Source organism: Lacerta agilis, chromosome 1 (assembly GCF_009819535.1).
Source record: "Lacerta agilis isolate rLacAgi1 chromosome 1, rLacAgi1.pri, whole genome shotgun sequence".
In the NCBI taxonomy this organism is placed as follows: Eukaryota; Metazoa; Chordata; class Lepidosauria; order Squamata; family Lacertidae; genus Lacerta; species Lacerta agilis.
The window spans coordinates 112,144,131-112,165,015 of record NC_046312.1 but is presented as its reverse complement, the minus strand read 5'-3'; the positions used below and the strand labels follow the sequence as shown (position 1 = coordinate 112,165,015).

Sequence of the window (20,885 nt, the reverse complement as noted above, 5' to 3'; positions counted from 1 at the left end):
TGAACCAGAGCGAGAGATCATTTAAAGGCCCAGGAACCCTTTGCAGATGTTATGGATTGAGTACTGCAACTTTTCACAATATTCTAATTTTCTGAGATTGTGAATTTGGGGTTTTCATCAGCTGTACACCATAATCATCACAGTTATAACAAATAAAGGCTTGACATATCTCGCTTTGCATGTCATGAGTCTATCTCATATATTAGTTCCACCTTTTAAGTTAAATTACTGAAAAAATGAACTTTTCCACGATATTCTACTTTTTTGAGTTTCACCTGTACTACTACTACTACTACTACTACTACTAATTACCGGTATATTTGGGCCTTTGGCCTGAGCCTCTATCACTTTTTCTGCTAAAACTTTGAGAGCTAGTACCTTTTGCTTATGTATCATAAGTACTCGGTGACAGGTGTGAGCTTTCTTTTTGCAGGTAAACTCATTTATATTAGGTCTAATTTGAGATGAATGAACTGTCATCTCCTTATCAATACAATGAAGTCTTTCTCTTTTCTGATCTTCCATATTTGTTAGCTGTAAATGTTTCACAGCAATATGTCATGGAGAGCTGTAGAAGAATAGCCACTGCTCTTCAAGAGAGTTGTGGATATTGTTTCTGGTTGTATATCAGAAAAGAGTTCAGTGACATATTTCTGTGTTTCATTTTCAAGTTGTGATCGCTCAAAATGTAGGCCATTTCCTCCTCCTCATTCAATGTCAGTCCTGTATAGCTGCAATTCACAAAATTGCCTCAATATTTGTTGACATTAACTATTCTTCCATGAATTATATCACCAGACAAAGGAATTTCCATAACTTGTAATTCAGCATCATCATCAAACAAATTTTTCACAATCAAGCTGCAGACAGGCTTAATCAATTTTTCAGCTACTGTATGTGGTTTTTGTCTGTTGAGCAATCAATTCAGCCAGTTGGTGAGATATAATTTGCATCTTACCTGAGACTTTACTCATTTTTAGAAATATATGGTCGTTGGCATTTCCGCTGTTCCAACTGCCTTTCAAAATATTGAAACATTGCATTTTCATATGTTTGGGGGCCATATTAGAATTGGAAAGCTTCTCAAATCAGATCAAACACATAGGTTGAGGGACATTTTCATCTTCAGTCTATGTGAAACTGAGACTTGGATAGCTATCCACATATTGTTGACTTTCTTTTTTGGAGGTTTGCTTAGGCCTGCTACTGGTGTTCAATTAAACTAGTCTTCTCCAGTACTGTTTGAATGGTGATTCTGAATCACAACTAGGATTGTTTTCAGTATCACTTGATGCTCGTGCTCTCATTTCAAAAATATATCTATCCATATTCTGCAAATAAAAAAGTGATTTTGATACTATACATTGAAACGTTTAAATGTTTTTTATTGTCCTTTAATCTTCCTCCTCCACATGCCATCCTCTACTGCTACACCTGTGGGACACACCACACCTTTTGAGAACCAAAGTGTTAAGTTGTTTGTTAAGCTGTAACATCTGCATTTATGATAGCTATCAGAATCAAGTAATTAATGATGTGGGCGGCATCAGATTTGGAATTGTTTCTATAGGTAGATGTGCTTAGATATTTTAATTGTTGTTTTATCTGTGACATGTTTCCCAGCCTGGGCTCATTTGGAAGTATTAAGGGATATAGATAAAATAAATAAGATAGTAATGAAAATGACTTGGATTGGCAAGGAGGAAGGAAGTTCATTCAGTCTACTGCTGTGGGTGTTTGGAATGTACGCCATTTAAATTAATTAGTTCTTATGTGCTTTTAAATAACATGTTTTTGAGAATTGAGGTGTCAATTATTTTAAGCTGCCGACATTGCGGTGTATGCATTGAATGGGTAGGGTAGAAATTCTCAGATTAATTGATGGGAGTCAGTATTTCTTGGTCAAGAAGGCAGTCCGTGATGGTTTGTTTATGATTTAGCTGGAACTATACCACACATATTCAATTGAGGGGTGGAAACTTTTAAAAGCTCTCCTTATTTTATTCTTACATTTATTTATTAAAATCAAACAATTCCATAGTGTACACATTTGTCTGCCAGCAGGATGTGCTTCTGCTTAAACAATGGGACTTCCCCTTCATCTCCTTCCCCCTGCAATTCCCTTGTGTGCCTGCCCCGTCAGCTGCAGAGAGTAGAGGGAAGTTCTGCATGATACTGGATTTTACCTATGATTTAGATTTTAAAGACTGGTGGGATATGAAGTTACTGAAAACTATTAACCTGCTAATTTTAGTATACCTGAAGAGCCTGGGGCATAAACATATGTGCTTTTTCTTGGGAATAATTATCCAAAAATATATGTATCTAAGATTACAGTTGTGGAAGTTAACTAGTATTGTATCCGTTCCAATTTCCATATTTGTTTTGTATTAATTCCATTGGCTAGGTTATTAATTCAACCATGCATTTTTTTCCAGACATCTTCCGACTAACATCACCAAAGTTGAAGTCAATTGTCAATGTGTACCTTAAACCTTAGGGGACACCGGTCACATATTTTAATTTAGGAACGTGAGCTTCAATGGCACGATTAATAGAGTGGGGAAATGTCTGAAAAGGATATGGTAAGAAGAAAGGACGTCTTTAGATAGGGTGACTTCTTGGAGCAGTATTCATTTATTTTCTATTAGTATTCCTTTCAGTATTACCTTTATAGACCATCTTTCCTCCAAGGAGCTCAAGGTGGCCAATACATATTTCTCCCCCTCTCCATTTTTATCCTCACAACCACCATGTGAGGAAGCTTAGACTGAGAGACTGTTCATCCAGTGAGTGTCCTAGCTGAGTGACTTTTGAATGCTTGTGTGCCTGGTTCTTGTCCCACATTCTAACCGCCTCATCAGACTGGCTAGAGAGTATGAGATGTATTCGTGGTAACCCAAATCTCACTGCAAATTTTGACAAATTGGGGGGGGGGGCACGTTTAATGTCAGAGTGAACGGCCCCCATCATGCAAGGATGGTGCCTGACATTTCCACTATCCGGGGATCAATGGATCTGGACTGTTTTCACGCACACCAATACCCCATCCTGTAGAATTCTCTCAGTTATATTTTATATGCACAATCAGAATGAATTTCTGGAACCAAATAGCTTTTTCTGTTTAGCCTCAGCAGGAGAAGTCAACATTAAGAAAAAGAGGTCTGAATAGGCTAATATATGTGTGGACTGTCCCTGAATCAAGTGACTTTTCTTCAAGTTCTCAAAGCTCTTAACGTAGCTCACAGTTGTTAGCTAGCTAGATTTTTAACTGAGAATCAATCCCAGTCAGTCCATCATTGGAAAAATAAGATTTTAAAGCCCTCTTGTCCCAAAATGGCAACTAGACATTCTGTTTTGGCGATTCCAACCTTGGTTTAAGGAGCCATTTGGCACCTAGTTTATATGAGTTTCTAACACTCCTCCCTGACTTAAAGTAGTCTGTATGAAGTGGTAGGGTCCAGAAATGAAATCCAAGTGACAGTTGTCATGTAAGAAACATTTAATGTGGCTCAAGGACAGTTTCTAACCTTTTGCAGATGAATGAAGTTGAACACTAGTTACTTGGCTTTTTGTAATTATCTGCTTGTTTTGATATGAAGATCTTACAAAAGGATTGCCTGCCTCATTCAAATACTTGGAAATATTGCCACCTTGTGGGCGGTGCTTTGTGTGCCATAGCTGCCTCTTGATAACATTTCCTGATAACATCCGTTGTTGGATTGTGAACAGCTAATCTTCCCAGACCTTTTGATCATTCTTCCCTGAATGTCTCCCTTCTGAAATGGGTGTGTGTGTGCACGTGTTGTAAGTTCTGTTGCTTTGTAAAAATAAATAAATGAGGAGTGCTCTTTTTAAAATTGGCAGCGCAAATTATAAAGATGTATGTTTTGAATGGAGGAGTGTTTTAGAATTAACATCCTGTTTTAATATGCTGTTCTCACAGTTTGAATTTTTCTAAGCATGGTTCTGTGGAAACATTTTGGGGGTGATTTTCTTAACACCATAGAGGAATACATCGAAGGAGCAAGCTATCAATTTTAACGGTCACACCAGATGTGTAGCACACTTGAGTTTTGCTTTATTCTTATCAAAATTAAACCACCAGACACAGTTGTGAATCTAGTTTATTTTAGCTAGGTTAGCTAGGTTGCCTTTATTGAACATTTGCTCTAGAAAATTCTCGCAACAGGTCTTTCTGCATACCGAAGGGGTGGGAAATCTCAGGCTCTGGGAGCAGATGTGGCCCTCAGGGCCTTTGCCTGGCCCTTGAGACTTTTCTAGCCATATCTTCCATCAGCCTTGCTTCACATCCTCCTAGAGTGATTTTTCCCTGGCTGGAATGAGTCTGTGTACTTCAGTAATGCTTCTTGGTTTCCTGGATGGCAGGTGAGAGAGGGTTGTGTGAATTTGTACAGAAGCTAGTCTACTGTACATAGGTAAAGTTTATATTCATTGCTCCACCCACGCGTGCCTGTGGTTTTGTCTGCCCAGAAGGAAATGTAGTCTTCAAACTAAAAGGTTCTTCATCCTTGGCATACACAAGACTGTTGCAGAGTTAGCCTCACTTCAGGATGCTGATGTTGCATCTACAAGTTTCATTCTAGCTTCACCTGTCCCCTTCTTAAGACTCTTCCGAATTTGTGGGAACAAGTTGCTAACAAACAAAAAGCTTCCTTGCATTTACAACGATAGCATGTGTTGCTTCAGTTTCTGCTGTCACATGTCAGCATACAGTCATATCTCCGTGAACGCCTGCCCCCTCGATTGTCCATTTCGGCGGATGTCTGTGGCAAACCCGGAAGTACCGAACGGGTTACTTCCGGGTTTGTCGCTTCACGCATGCGCAGAAGCGCAAAACCGCTCCACGCACAGAGTGATGCTCTGTCAAGCTCTCTTTCGTCCAGCGCCTGGGGCTCCGGAACGGATCCCGGGCGCTCGACAAGGTACCACTGTACCTACACACCTATGTCGTGACTCTGGGTATTTCGTTAAATAAATCAGATTCTGGATAATGTCCATCTTCAGAATGTCATTAACATAAGAACACAATGAGCCTGCTGGATTAAGCATCCTATTCTCACGGTGGCATCAGAAACCTTCCAAGCACAAGAGCTCTGTCTCTCTCCGTCAGCTTCCAGCAACTGGTGTTCAGAAGCGTTGTTGTCATTTTTGGTATACAGAAGCATTAGTGTAACAAAATATCTGAGTGATTATAAGCAGCTAAGGGGCTACATACAGCTTTGTACATTGGTTATATAATCATTCAAGCTGATGTAATGTTTCGTCAGAATGGACAGTGTCTTAGAATTATAACGTTGACCAAAATGAGCAAACAACATAGTGAACTAACAAGTCATATTCTTTTTATCCTCCTTTCCCTTTTAGGCAAGAAGTTTTTAAGTGGAACGGATGGGGTTACAATGACTCACAATTCATCCTCAATAAGAAGGGACAAGCAGAATTCACAGGGAAAAGGTAACATCCTTGTAGATACATAATATTTCTAAGGGATGGCGGGCGGGCGGGATTTAAAAGCACAGAACGGATATTAAATAGTAGGTGAAGTAATATCATTGGCTTTTGGGTGGGTTGCTTCTGTCAAGTATGTGGTCCGTTGGTTACCTTTATGTGGATAGTTCATCGGTGGCAAACTAAAGCCAAAGCTGTTACCCTGATTGTTGCGTGGATTTGTAGAAAGGGAGGGGGGGTTGGAGTGAGTGTCAGGCCACTTCTGCTAGTCTGTAGTTTTTTGAGACTTGGCTTTGTGACCCAGACTCAGGTACTTGGGACGTTGTCTGACCCCCTTCCCAGCATAACTCCAATCCCATAGGTGATCCATTCCCTTATGCACATCCTGCATGAGCCAAGATGCAAGTTGCTGCTGGACTTCCAGCTCCCATCAACCCCAGCCACCATGGCCAAAAGTCGTGGATGATGGGAGTTGTGCTGCAGTAATGTCTGTAGAGCCACAGGTTAGTTAACTACAAGCACCAGAGGATTTGTCAGAATCCTACCCTTATTATGTATACAGATGAGTTAATTATTCTTTATGTGAACGTAAGAGGGACCCTACTGCATCAAACCAAGAGCTCATCTCATCCAACATCCCATTTCCTGTAACGGCTGTATAGATGCTTCCAAAAACCCTGTAAGAACGGCAAGAAGGCAATAACTTTGCCATACTGGTTGCCCTACTTGGCAAGGATGATCACGGAACATGGAGAAGTTTTGTTGACATCAGTACTCATACCTTTTTATGAGAAGCAACTCCTCCATGAATTTATCTAATCATCTTCTATAAACTATTTAAGCCACTGGCTGTTGCCACATTGTACGACGGTGACTTTCATCAGCTATTTATGTTGCGTAAAAGTGTCATTCATTTTGCTAATCCTGAATTCATTTGTCTAATACTTTACTAAAACCATTTAAGCCACTGACTGTTGCCAGATCGTGCGATGGTGACTTTCATGAGCACTTGAAAGGTGTACTGCACATTTTGTGAATCCTGACGCTATCGCCCAATTAATTTCATTGGGTAAACCAAAGGTCTAGTATTATTAGAGAGAGCCAAACTTATTTCTATTCACTTGCTTCACGGTTTTTTATAACTTTTATCTTTAAAAAAAATACTTCCATGTCTTTTTTTCTGAACTAAAAAGCCACAAATGCTGCAGCTCTTCCATACAGGAAAGATGCTCTAACCCCTGTTCGTCTTGGATTCTCTTCTCCAGCTGTAGTCTCCTAGTCATCTTTTCAAAAGAACCTCATGCCGTATTCAAAATTTAGCAACACAACTTATATTAAAGTACTGCAGCGCTTGGATTCTTCTTTTCTGGAAATACAGTATTTGTAATTCCTCCTATAGTAAACTTGATGTCAGTTAATATGATGGCTTCTAGTTTTTGAAGGAATAACTTCTCTTCAGCTACTGTTTAATTTTTCAATTTAATTTAGGTGCCTTCCCCTGTAGATTAATCCCTGAAAACTTGAAGGAAATAGGCTTCAATTTCTGATCCTTTGTATTTGTCCTGTATATACCATTGGCAGCTCTGCGCTAATTCTCTTTGGATGCTGTCTTTGGGGCATCCTGAACTGTACACAATATTCTGAATGTGAGCATGCCATGAATGAATGCAATTGTGGCTTTTTATTTCAGCCCCATTCAGCCATTTTGTTGTTTATTTACCCAGAACAGAGAAATATGTGGGAACTCTTTAGTATGCTTCAGACTTTGCTCTGTTAACTATCTTTCCAGGCAACAAGTTGTTTATGTCGCAAATCACCAGATAATGTATGAATAAGTTAAATAGCACTCTTCCCAATACCAAACTTTGTGTTACTACCAAAAACAGGAACCCTAATCTCTGCTCAAGATTTTAAATAACTACTATCTGTAAGAGGGTTCTTGTCACCTCACTAATGTTTTCTTCATCTTTGATGGGCTTTCAAAAAGCATTTGGACAATTCAAAAGTATATAACTGTATAAAACTGTGTGTTTATTTGGATCAGGATTATGAAAGGTTGTTGAGCAGTACTTTCCTTTGCAGAAGCTGTTCTAGCACTTCACCCACAAGGCTGATTCTTCTTTCTGCTTAAGAATGGCTCATATTAAAACTCTTTGCAACTTACCTGGATAGGCGAGACTGACACATCTATAATTTCCTGGATCCTCAGTCCCATCCTTCCAGAAATTACATACTCTTTATGTGTATATTTGAACAAATAAAATACTAGATTTGTACTAGCTTCAGGCTAGAAAGAACTGACTAAAATACTTTCGAATTCAGGTACCGGCTAGGTGGTACGGTGTTGCCTTTTTTAATAGACTGGATGGAGAAACATATGAGCGGAAATGTGGAGCATAAAAGTACTTCTAGAGTAAGTATATAAATGAACATCTAATTTGGTGTAACTCAGTGCGACTTCTAAGATTTCCTTGCATGCAATTGGAATAAGGTTTAACCTCTGATCCATCGCCGTTGTCCTTTTTGTACTATCTGATATCCGAGAACTTGGGCAGAGGCCTTTCCCAACCTTGCTACCGGTGCCCTGTGGTTCCTTACTATATGGTTCAGTGTGAATCTGTGTCTAAAAATGAAGTTTTTACCCAATTTCAACACCAGTAAATGGGGTTGAGTGAATGCTGTTCTAGCCTTGAAGGAATGCTTTTAGGCTCTTCTTAAGCGTTACAAAGCCTAAGACAAACCTGTGTGACGTGAGGGAAGGCAGCATCAAGGAAGCCCATGCTAGGGAGCGCATACTTTACCATTGGCTTCTGGTAAGAACCATCAATGGTTTGTCCCTCCCGCACCTTCCCTAGGACTATTTAAAACCTTTGTGACCCGAGGAAAGGCTGAAACAAGGAAGGCCAGGCCAGGAAGCTATTGCCATCAGCTTCCAGTGAGCCTAAGAAGATTCTGCATTCTCTAGCACTTTTTGGTGTTAGTATTTCAAAATTGTGTGTCACCCTGGCTGCCTTGTTAGAAAGGTGCTATATAAGTGCAATAATACATAGAAATAAATAATTTGAAAGGGGGCAATGCAAAAATGAATTGGTTCCACAAGAGGTTGGCATTTTTCTTCTTGTAGAAGTACCTTGCCTCTCTGCGGGAGTTTATTCTTATGAACATGCGCACTGAGCATAGCTGTGTTTTTCTTTTACATTGAAGGCATCCTTGAATCTTAGTGATGTGCCTCCTTCTATTGCAAATGAAGAATTTATCAAAGACCTCCAAGCTGCTAAAATATCATATACCCAAGAAGCAGAAGCCAGGATATTCAGAGCTCATGGTAAGATACACACACACACACACACACACACGGAGTGCATTTTAACTGTATGTTTATTTTTTAACTTGACATCTTTGTAAACATCGCCCCCCCCCCTTTTGTACTTTAGGTCACTGCTTACATGAACTATATGAGCTCAGGGAAGGAATGTTTCAGCGAGTTCCTGATATAGTTGTATGGCCAGGTAAGCTCTTTAGAATGTTTTTCTCATTCTTCAAAGTCTTCCCCCCCACTTCCAATATAGCAAAATACAAATGGGGGGGGGGGGTGTGAACTTGATATTGGAAAGTACTTGCAGATGTTGTCAGAATACAGAATCTGATCCAGTACTTGGTCCAGGAATGTTGTTTGGAAGTCTGCCAAGAATGCTGCTTATGCAGCCTGGCGAAAAAGGCCTTTTGCAAAACACAGGCTCTGCTTTACTTGTTTCGTCACTTTCCTCCAGAGTGAAAGAAAACAGTGTCAATTTGAAAGGTAGATGTAACATGGGCACAGGATCAAAACATACGAACACATGAAAGACTTGGAAGCTTTTTTCAGTGTGTGCAAACCTTTAATTTTCTGAAGATTGAATTAAAGTTCTGATGATGTAACTTTTCAACCAGATTTTCACGGGCAGCGGATTTTTGCTAAAGAAAGAAACCTGAGCCATGCTAGCAATTTCAAGAACACGTAATTTGCTGTTCAGAATGCATTACATTGGTTCTTGTTTACAGTTTCTGTGATTTACTGGCCTTTACCCAGCTGGCTCCTTCCAGCTGTGCAACTTAGATGCTGGGAAAACTTGGCTCAGTATCCTTTATTTTTTATTTCTAGTTGTTAATACCAGAACACTTGCTGGGCTGCTTTCTGAGCATTTTCCAGAGAAACCAAAGCTTCTTCATTTATGCAAGATAATGTTGAATGTAAATGCTAAGCCTGATGCAGTCAAACTTAATCATGGCTATGCTCCATTGAAACCAACATAGCAAGTTAGTCGCATCCAACTGGAGAGTTTCATCACTAGCTTTCTATGGATTGAGGCCACTGCTCTAGATCCAGATATGGACACCTTTCCTATTGACTGTTCTTGCTAGTTCATTTTCAGCTTTTTTCAAACTAGCAGAAATATATAGGGAGGAATGTAGCACCATGTAAGCTTTTCAGATTTCCAGGAAAAATAATCCCCTCTCTCCTTGCCCTCTCGTTCTGGGGGTTCTCATGACCTCTCTAGAGCCAGTGGAGTCCTTGTGCAAGCTTCTGCTCCTGGGATTCATTGGTTGGAATCTAGCCCATACTTTGTTGTCTGTAGGATATACAGTGGTACCTCGGGTTACAGACGCTTCAGGTTACAGACTACACTAACCCAGAAATAGTACCTCGGGTTAAGAACTTTGCTTCAGGATGAGAACAGAAATCTTGCGGCGGCATTAGCTAAAGTTAAGAACAGTTTCAGTTTAAGAATGGACCTCGGGAATGAATTAAGTTCTTAACCAGAGGTACCACTGTACCGTATTTTTCCATGTATTGGACAAGGTTTTTTGACTCAAAAATCATGTCAAAGACGGGGGTTGTCCAATACACGGATAGTGGCATGGCGGTGGGGGGGGGGGAGAGAGAAGCGGCACAACTTCCCCCGATGCTGCTGCGTGCGGGAAACAATCTATGGAGTGTTTCCTGCCTGCAGCTGTGGGGGGGGGGAGGCTCAACAACTTTGTGCAATCTCGCCTCATTTTCCTAAAATTGAGTCCCCCAAAATGGGGGGGGTCCTTATACATGGGGGCATCTTATAGACGGAAAAGTACAGTACTTATTTGCACCTCCATCTCATAACACCTGGTACATCCATAACTACTTCAAGCAGTAGAGTTTTTACCAGCTTGAGCTGGTGCACCAACAATGTCCCTTCCTCCAGAAGTTGAGTCTGGCCAGGGTTGCTTTTCAGTAACCTCCAGACCTGAGTACTATAAAGCACTTAACACCAGGCTGGCCTTGAAAAGCTACTGCAGACTCCTGCCACCAGATGGACTAACACCCACCAACAATCAGATCCTATTACAGAGTGGGACCAGACCAGTTGCCTATTGATTTCTGGGCTTGGATGCTGGTTCTTGCTGCTTGAATGCCCTGTTTGGGCCTGGAATATCTTATAGAATGCCTTTCCTTTGTGCACTCTGTTCAGTGTCCGAGATCCTGCCTTGCAACCCCTCACCAAAGTTCATTGTGTTTGCTAGAAGCAGGTGTTTTTCAGTTGTGGCATCAACCTTATGGAATGACCTTTCCAGAAGAACCCATTATGCACCATTATCTTGGCTTTTGGCTGGCTGTTGGTTTTACTTTCCTCCTGTGTTACTTCTATTTTCACTGCCTTGCTTTTTTGAGCATCTGCTAAATCTGTAATTTGCTATTACTTGAATTGTAATTTTGTTTTGAGGTTCTTTTTGTGTTTTGTATTTTTTTTAAAAAAGGGAAAGTGTAAGCAACTTTGGTTCAGTGTTTAAGAGGAACATGTGAAAAATTCAGAACCAAATAGATGATCTGGGCTCAAACCATTTTTGCCAGCCAGTATTGCATATAGTTCTTCCCTGAGCCCCAATATTGGTGGTGCAGAGACTCCTTTTCATCTCATAGTGAAAGTGACCAAAACATTGAGACTTCCTTAACTGTAGTATAGTTGTGGCCTCTGTCATCACTGTAACAGCAAGCCACTGTGAAATACTTTAATACATTTTTTTTACAGAAATCACTGTCTTAATATATGTTGTTAATTCTCTCTATATACTTTTGTTTATAGAATGCCATGATGATGTGGTTAAAATTGTGGAATTAGCCTGCAAGCATAACGTTTGTATTATACCGTATGGTGGTAAGTTATATAGCATTTTTATGCCTTGAGGAGAATAATTGTCTTGTTTTCAGTGGCCAGAATCCAGAGTGCTGCTTCAGACATAGCTAATGGCTTTTGTATGCCCAGTGGGATTTATTTTTATTTTTACTTTTAAGAGCAGACTCTCTTGCTATGTTGCCTTTTGCTTGAGGAAGCCTCCTCCCAAGTTCAAATGTAGCACTGTTTATTATTTTAAAAATGATTTGAGCCCCATAGTTAAGTATCGGAGAACTAACACGGAGGCATGTGAACGAAAAATAACGTCAATGTGTTTCTTGTATCTGCAGGAGGAACAAATGTTTCTAATGCTCTTCAGTGTCCTGCTGATGAGAAAAGAATGATTGTTTCATTGGACACCTCACAAATGGTATGTGGAAAAAGCATTTACAGGCAAAACTGTGTAGAATGTCAGATTGTAAAAAGTATTTCAAATACCAAAAACATAACTTAAGCTGACTTTCCCTTACATGGTAACAAAGACTGTGGGGAAGGTGACAATGGACATCTTTATAAGGCCTTGACTATCTAAAAAGTTAAGTATTTTGTAGGATCGGCATGTTTGGTAGCAGAGTGAAGATTTTGAGGCTCGCTTTCTCATGTCCCAAGCCCAGCACTCTAACCATTATGTCACATTGGCTGTCTGTTGGGAGCATAAATACTGCCACTAGGTTAGATAGCTAATTGATTTCATAAAGCATGGAAGTAGAGCTTTCAAGCTTTCGAATAACTTAACAGGTCAGTTTGGAGGGGGTGGGAAGAAACACTGTGGTCCTTCTGTATACAATGCAAGGTCAACCATCTTTATTTCAGTGAATTCGTGCAGCATACAGCTGTCATTGCTGAACATCAGTTTGTCCTGAATCCTTTCTCTTAAAACTTCTGTATAAAACCCCTTTCTGACTTGCACATAAGGTGGAGCACTGCATGGCACACTTTTTGCCATACTTCCCCAATCACAGTTCATAGTGCAACGCTTATGTAACTAGGGCGAGGTGCCCCAGTCGAAAACAGGATAAAGTTCAGCCATTAACATCTGAAGCAGGCACAAGCATATCTTGTTCCTTTTTAAAAAATCTAGCCTCCAGCAGGATTGAGTAAGAAAAAAATAATCACCTGTTAATCTTCTTGTATCCTTTGCTAATCTGAGTACTTAATCTGCAAACAATTTGCTAATACCATATTGGTAAATTGATGCATAGTTCTTATATGAATCCACGGGCCTCAGTTCCCTGTGGATATTTTTGCTTTAGGCTATTGGGCCTACATCATTACCATTTCCGTTCCTGTCTGAAACAGTAATAGTTCAGACACGCAAAAAATATGTATGTTTACACCTTCCCATTTCCAGCCCCTGAAGGCACAATCTTATACACGTCTTCTTGGAAGTAAGCCCTATTGTGGAATTGGCTAAACGCTGTTGATTTTGCCAACTATCAAATTGCTTCACAAGTCTTACTTTGGTTTCTTTGTAATAGAACAGGATTCACTGGATAGATGAGAAAAATTTAACCGCTCATGTTGAAGCTGGCATTGTTGGACAAGACTTGGAAAGACAGGTATCTTACTCCTTTGAGAATTACTTTCGGTTTTTACATTTGCCAAATGTACTGTGTATATTTTCCAGGTTATTGAGTCAGCTCTGTCTTAATCATTATACCAGTTTGTCGTGTCCTGCGGACATGACCGTGCCAGGGTAGATGTTGCTGAGACAGTAGTGTGAACATGCCGGGGAAATGAGCTTGGGAGAATGCCTTTGTTTGAGACTTGGTCCTGCCATGTGATGCCTCAAATCTTCCTGATGCAGCGCATGTGGAAGGCTTCGAGGCATCGCTCCTGACAGGTGTAAGTTTCCCTTGGCTCACTACCATAAAGCAGCATGCCCAACACACAAGCCTGGTGGGACTTCATCTTGGGATTGGTTGTTAGCATCACATTCTCCCAGATGCTTTTGGAGAGGCGAGCCACTGCTGTAGCTGCCTTGCCAATACACCTATCAAACTTGTTGATGGAGAGGTTGCTGGTTATGGCGGAGCCCAGGTAGACAAAACCGCCTACCCCCTCAAGCATGTGGTCACCAATGGAGTGCAGGCAATGTCCTGACCTAGGATGTTGGCCGTCATCAGGCTGGTGGTAAGGCTGAACTCCATGTATGTTGGGACAAAATGGTTGATGAGACTCCGTAGAGCTTCCTGAGAGTGTGTTGTCAAGGCTGTTACTTATGCAAAAAAAAAAAAACCCCTCATAAGATAAGAACCTGCCACACTTTCATTTTGGTGTGGAGGCATGCCAGGTTTAATAGACCCCTGTCACTCCTTGAATAGATGTACGCACTGTCTTCAGTTGAGCTGAAGGCATATGAGAGCAACGGGGATAAAAATATGTCAAAGAGAGTTGGGGCAAGAATACCTGTTTCACATCACTCTTAAAGGGAAGGTGTCAAAGGATTGCTATAGATCAGGGTTTCCCCAAACTTGGTTCTCCAGCAGTTTTTGGACTAAAACTCCCATCATCCCCAGCTAGCAGGACCAGTGGTCAGGTATGATGGGAATTGTATTTGGGGAGCACTGCTGTGGAACTTGTCTAAAAGCATTCTCAAGTCCTACATACTTTAAAGCATGTTTGAATCGTTAACTACTTGCAATACTTAGTAATAGACTTTCTGTAGATGAGTGGTCCTCCTTTAAAAGGGTTCTGTAGCTTTTTCCAAAGAAATGATTTTTGTTGCAAACTACTAACACAGCACTTTCTGATGAGATGGCCTTTCATACTTTTTATTTTTATATCCTCTTACTGTTTGATGTAGTATTTTAACCTTTCCAGAGCTGTAGCTTTTTTAAAAAAAGGTTAGAATTAAAATGCACAGAGCATATTCTCTTAATTTAAATGACATTTTTCCAGGCTAGTAACTTTGGATGTTTCACTAACTGTTCCATTCTTGAAATGCCACAGATTCTTGTCCCACTAGAATAAGGCATAACGGCTTCTTTTGCTGCAGCTTCTTTTCTTTAAAACAAAAGCAATTCCTGCCATTTCTCTTGGGGGGGGGGTGCTTCTTCTGGATCAGAAAAATTGTTACTCAGTGTATATTTTTATATAATCGGAACATATTCACAGCACTTTGGTCAACATATGGAGCATGTTCAAGAGTACATACTCAAGTATTGTGAGTAGGTCATGTGGTCCTGTAGGTGTTCCTCTGCAGAAATACGTGATCTTATTCAAAAGAATTTGCATAGCGAGGGAATTTGACATTTGACAGTGTTAGTCCACAGAAGCTCCAGCAGTGCCGATGCTTGCAATCTGTCCTGAGGATGCTAGGGGTTTGAAGCGGTTTTTACTTTATTTTTTAAAGCTTAAGTTTCATATATCTAATAATAAATTCATATACCCTGCTAGTGATTTAAACATGACCCTCATATAATGTGGCTGTTTGGGGGGGTGGGATCCTTCTTTCTTGATGTTTTATGAGAGGGCAGTATATAGTATACATTTATAAGTAAAATTGTCTTTTTGCTAGCACACAGTCTTGTGGTTCACATTTTAAGAGCTCAAGACTTGCTGTATCATCAGATCTTTAAGATAGGGAACACCAATCCCTGCATCATTGAAATGTCATGGTGACCATACTGTAGCATGTAATAAAGCAGATGTAACTGGCAAATATATATACAGTATTGCGTTTAAGCAATTCCAGACGCAGAGCAGCAACACTGCATGCGTTGACTTGCCCTTCCTCTCCTCACTCCTGCACCCTGAAAATCTGCTCCATACTGTCCCCCCAATACTCCAGAGCAGATATTGGGGGTACATTGTGTGATGCAGTTTAACCAATGGTGTGTTCTGGTGGATGGACACAGTTGCATTTTACTCTTATTTTTATTTTACTAATAGAAGTTGTACCAGAAAACACTTGAGAGCTATTCCACCCCATGGGGCATTCTTGAATAATCCATCTCTCAAATGTTTTCAGCACATAATGTGGTTTCAAGCGCAAGCCCACGTGAGCAGTTCCTGTGCCAGTTGACGTAAAAGACTGCTCTGCTGAGCAGTTTCATTGGGAGAGCTTTGGGGGTCGATGTATAAAGGCGTTTCATTCCATTTTTGAGGCAGTGCAGATGGCAAAGCCCAACTAATAAAGAAAAATGAAACCAGTGACAAATGTGTAGAAATTCCTCATCTGCATAGCAAATATACTATAGTATTGCACACAGAAATCCCAGCCAGATGGTTGTATATTAAGTTGCCTCTTCTTGAACGAATGAAATATTATTGGTTGCTCAGGATTTCTACAGACCCAGCTGCATATTACCAGAACCATAACTAAGTGCTTGCTGTATTGTCTTTTAAGTGAGTTCTTTTGAGCTGTAGTCTTCAAGCTAAAATTGTGTCATGTCGAATGTTCTTAATAAGGCATCAGATTTGTGTTTTTTGAACTGTGGGGATAAATAAGGCAAAGCTAACAGCTACATTTAATACATGCTACTGAGACCTGGGTCCAGTTCATACAATAATCTTTGGCTATTTTTCACCCTCTTCCGATTGTGTATTCATAGGCATAGTGCAACATCAGCTTGAGGTACGTGGCCTTGCAACTGTTTTTGCAATAAGGGTGGTGTTAAAAGTACTGCCGTGATAGAATTGTAGACCTGTAGAGTTGGAAGGGACTCGGGACGGTAATCTAGTCCACCACCACCACCACCCCGCCCAAATGATGCAGCAATCACAGCTAATGCTAACAAATTGTCTAATGGGTGAATCGTCTGTGTACTTCTGCGTGATTGTAGGCCCCTGTGATTATGTGGAGAAAACTTGGTAGCAGAAAGTATGGTTCTGTTTGGAGTAACCATGTTAATGAAAGCAGATTTTATTTTATTGGTGCAAGACAGTGTGTCTCTGGAAAGACATGCATCTACAAAACCAAATTCTGGAGTTTAAGTTTCATATCCTCAGAAAGCTGTCCATTGTTACACGAATGCTGTCTTCTTTTCGCGTGTTTAGCTGGGTGAAAGCGGTTACTGTATGGGCCACGAACCAGATTCAATGGAATTCAGTACACTTGGAGGCTGGGTGGCAACGCGAGCATCAGGCATGAAGAAAAACATTTACGGAAACATTGAAGACCTGGTAATAATTCTCCCTCCCCCCCCCCCCCCCGCAAATGATAACATTACTGTGCATCAGTGTTTGATACTTGTTCTAGTTCTAATCTTTGTGTCAGTTAGTGGAAACTTAGGTTGTTCTGAAATTCCAAAGATAGTTTTTTAAAAACCCAGTCTCATCTTACAGAGAGGCAAAGTGGAATATTAAATGTTTTGATCAATAGTGGTATATGCTAATGATGGCTTTGAGGCTTTGATATGCTCACATGCTTTCGTATATTTCAATTCGTATGTAATTTTTTAGGTGAATATCTTTTATTATACAGGTGGTTCATATAAAGATGGTAACCCCAAGAGGTGTGATACAAAAAAGCTGTCAAGGACCACGTATGTCAACGGGACCTGACATCCATCATTTCATTTTAGGATCTGAAGGTATGCATCAAAATACCTGTGTGCAGTTGTTTTGAGCCACGACTCCTCTCATCCCTGACCATTGGCCATGCAGGCTGCAGCTAATGGAAGGAGTCCAAAACAACTGGAAGACATTGGATTTGAAAAGGCTTATTCCTTTTGCCATAAAGAATAAGATTTCCACAGTTGATGCAGTTAGATACGGTGCAATTTTAACATGGTACATTTAGCTGTAGACCTATTTTGGTGTGACGTAATAATTTGTACTGCTAAGGAAGAGGCTGGTGCCTTTTTCTTGGAGCATTGCCAGATTAGTAATGCCTCTTGCTTAACACTACCTTTCCTGCTTCTTAGACTGCATTTTATTTACTATATACAGTAGCTCAGGCATTGTGCCAAACCATGGATTGAGTTAGTTATAGATTAGAACCTAGACTATTTTGACTACCAAATATACAAGGCAGCCATAGTTATAGAGCTGCTAGTTTGCTTGCAGTTTCTTTCTGTACACTTCCATTTGTTGGCTGGGCACACACTGCCTTGTTTCCCAGTACTTTTTTCTGTTCAGTTAAATGACTGGCAGGTGCTGTCAAAATATGAGAAAGCCTCTTTTGATGCTCTGCTTGATGCTAAACAGTGCAAAACAATTTCTTTCTATATTGGTCCTTTTGGAAGAAAAACACCTAGCACACTAGTTATAACTTGCCCCTGGTGCTTATACCCAGTGCTTTTTTTTCTAAAAAAAAATGTTTAGGGGTACTCTCATTTTCCTACTCATATTGAAATACTGCCCCTCAATGAGGCCAAACTTAGATTCACAAAATGTTTAGTGGTAGGCGTCACCCTGCATCCCCCCAGAAAAAAGCATTGCTTATATCATAGTTTTAACTAGATTACATTGAAAGATAGCTGTGTTGGTCCGCCATAGTCAAAACAAAATAAAAAATAATAATAATAATTCCTTCCAGTAGCACCTTAGAGACCAACTAAGTTTGTTCTTGGTATGAGCTTTCGTGTGCATGCACACTTCTTCAGATGCAGTGTGCATGCACACGAAAGCTCATACCAAGAACAAACTTAGTTGGTCTCTAAGATGCTACAGGAATAATATTTTTTATTTTTTATTTTGTTTTGACTGTGTTGAAAGAGCAAAGATTTCTTCACATCATGATGGAACTTTAAAATTATATCAATATTTAATCTTACAAACTGCAATATTTCTACAATTAGGAACCTAATCCTCACAGTTTGATAAGTACTGCATTAACTGAACACTACTGTACTGTGCTAACTGGAGCTTCTGGAATAGGAAATATTTGTTAAAGAATTTGAAAAATAAACAAAGATAGGGATTCTTAATGTTGCTTATTAAATCACAAAATGATTTTTGTAAATCTTTCAACGACAATAGCAAAATGATCATTTCCCTCTTTTTATAAAGGAACCCTTGGAGTGGTAACAGAAGTTACAATAAAAATTCGACCAATCCCTGAATACCAAAAGTATGGGTCTGTAGTATTTCCAAACTTTGAGAAAGGGGTGGCCTGTTTAAGAGAAGTAGCAAAGCAGGTAAAGTAACCTTATCTTCAAGTTGTGTTTTATTGCACTTTTTATTTATTTATTTATTTAAAAAAAGAGTAGTATCAAAGTGCTTTCACTAGATGGCATGCTAATGCTCTGCTCTGCTATCTTTTTATTGAGGCTGGGCAATATTCTTAAAGGGGAAATCTCCCACTAAGCTTCTTGGAGATTGCTAAATTGAATGTTAAGATTTTATATTTCTCTGGTTTGCTTTCCTGGATTTAGTATTCCCCTCCCCCACTGTAATTAGGCAGCAGCTATTGCTTCAAACTTGAAAACGTTTACAAATTAGCATAAAAGGGCTTGGGAAGTTGTATTGCTAGCATACTGAGTTCAGGGCAAGATCTGGGCCAGTTAAAGTATTCAGTGTCCTTATTTAACAAATGACTCATTGTAAGAATGTTGTCATTTACATCCTTCTCCCTCTTCTTTATTATATTCCCCAGTCATTCCAATAAATAAGTAATTCACTTACTCTGTACCTTTTCCATAGGTCAGTCTTTCTGTTTGTTCCCCTCTCTTTTGTTAGAATACCTAGTTTCTTGAGTATACACAAAATGTGTGTGCATCTCTGTCTGCACATCTTTTGTTATCTTTTGCACTGCATATAAGTTCTGTTTCGTCTTTCTCAGTTAATGATTGTATCCAGCTAAGTTCTACTCGGAGTATAGTCATTTCCATTAATTTCAGTGGGTATCCTCTTAGTAGGACTAACATTGTCAACAACCCAACATATCCCATGTCAGATTTTTCTTAGTAAAATTTACACAATTGTTTTACTTTCCATCGGTGTTCTTTATTCACATGCCACTTGTCTCTTTATAGCGATGTGCTCCTGCATCCATTCGCCTTATGGACAATCATCAATTTCAATTTGGTAAGTTTTTACTAATTCTGTTCATGATTTGCTTTTGTAAACTTGCGCCAAACATTGTGGTCTGATAGTAGGCATTCTGGGACCTTGGCAATAGGGGATTGAAAATTAAAAATGTGCCTCCTCTTTCCCATACTCCCTTGTCATTCTCCAATTTTTGCCTCTCCCAGCTTTGGTGCCAGTAACCATGGTTCATTGTAATGACCAAGATCTAGAGAAGTGCTCCACTAGTTCTGCATGGCTAAGGCAGTTTTGGACTTGTGGTTCTTGAGCATCCCCTGCTGCTTAGCAAACAGCTTTTGAAAATATGTTGGCTTGTCAGCTGTCAAAGAAAAAAGTCAAAAGAGCTTGGTCTCTTTGAATCTAGACTTGGTTAATTCTAACCCAACATTTGATATCAGAATTTAAAGGGACGAGGGCACGATCTGCAGTTGGTTACTAACCCCATTGTTTTATCAGTTCATTCCTTTGTGCCATTCATCACTGACGTCAGATGGAGTTGATTATGCAGTATGGATACTTTGATTATTTGCTACCTTTCTGCTGACTGCACTGGGCTCTCAGTGACTCACGTAAAATCCAAATGCAGTCAAAACCATTCTTCAAAATTAAGATTGTAGTGTCTTAATTTATTGATTCCCCCCTTTAATTAAAAACCTCTTGATCAACTGATCAGGGGCACCTTAATTAGACAACACATTTTTAAGTGATTTAAAACATATATAGTCTCATTTATCTTAGAGGCATTCCTGCCTTCTCTCGCACAAGAAGAAATGTTTCTCCACACATGCATCATCTGAAAACAGAGCATGCTTAGTTTTTCAGCTCTGTTTATTAGTATGCATATTTTTGTAGGTTTAATCAATTAAAACTCACATTATTTTTCAGCTTCTTTGATTGGATGGTGTCCCTAAAGAGAGAAAGCTTAAAAGCAAGACAAAAAATAGACCCCCATGAAGTGCAGCAGCAGTCATCATACTAGCCATCTCCTCTAAAAGCTTGTTGAAATAATAAAAAGAACTGTCTTGTGATTCTTACATCTTTCCTTCTACCACTACTTTGTTGGTTCATTCTCTTTAAGAAACTTAGAACATTTTGGGGCAGACAGAACTTACCTGAGGAAATTGACTTAGGGCTGCAGTTCAAGGAGAAGAACATTTGATTGTTCCAGGGTTGTGGGAGCAGCCATAGTGAACAAGGGTTCTTTGTTGCCTTGTTGCCACCCCATTCTGATTTGTCGGCAAAAGCTAGATA

At 39.8% G+C, this 20,885-nt stretch overlaps 1 protein-coding gene across 2 annotated transcripts in view; it reads left to right on the top strand.

The window, feature by feature from the left end:
- The window catches only part of AGPS (alkylglycerone phosphate synthase), a 48,462-nt gene that overhangs the window by 13,094 nt on the left and 14,483 nt on the right, over window positions 1–20,885 (top strand). Inside the window, exons 2-12 of one of the 2 annotated variants that reach the window (XM_033167490.1) lie at window positions 5,389–5,478; window positions 7,795–7,885; window positions 8,677–8,797; window positions 8,907–8,981; window positions 11,571–11,642; window positions 11,951–12,030; window positions 13,139–13,219; window positions 16,662–16,787; window positions 17,089–17,197; window positions 18,618–18,745; window positions 19,583–19,635. In XM_033167490.1, coding sequence (XP_033023381.1) covers window positions 5,389–5,478; window positions 7,795–7,885; window positions 8,677–8,797; window positions 8,907–8,981; window positions 11,571–11,642; window positions 11,951–12,030; window positions 13,139–13,219; window positions 16,662–16,787; window positions 17,089–17,197; window positions 18,618–18,745; window positions 19,583–19,635 — 1,026 coding nt within the window. The remainder of the gene's footprint in view (window positions 1–5,388; window positions 5,479–7,794; window positions 7,886–8,676; window positions 8,798–8,906; window positions 8,982–11,570; window positions 11,643–11,950; window positions 12,031–13,138; window positions 13,220–16,661; window positions 16,788–17,088; window positions 17,198–18,617; window positions 18,746–19,582; window positions 19,636–20,885) is intronic. The other variant, XM_033167481.1, reaches the window with a different exon arrangement.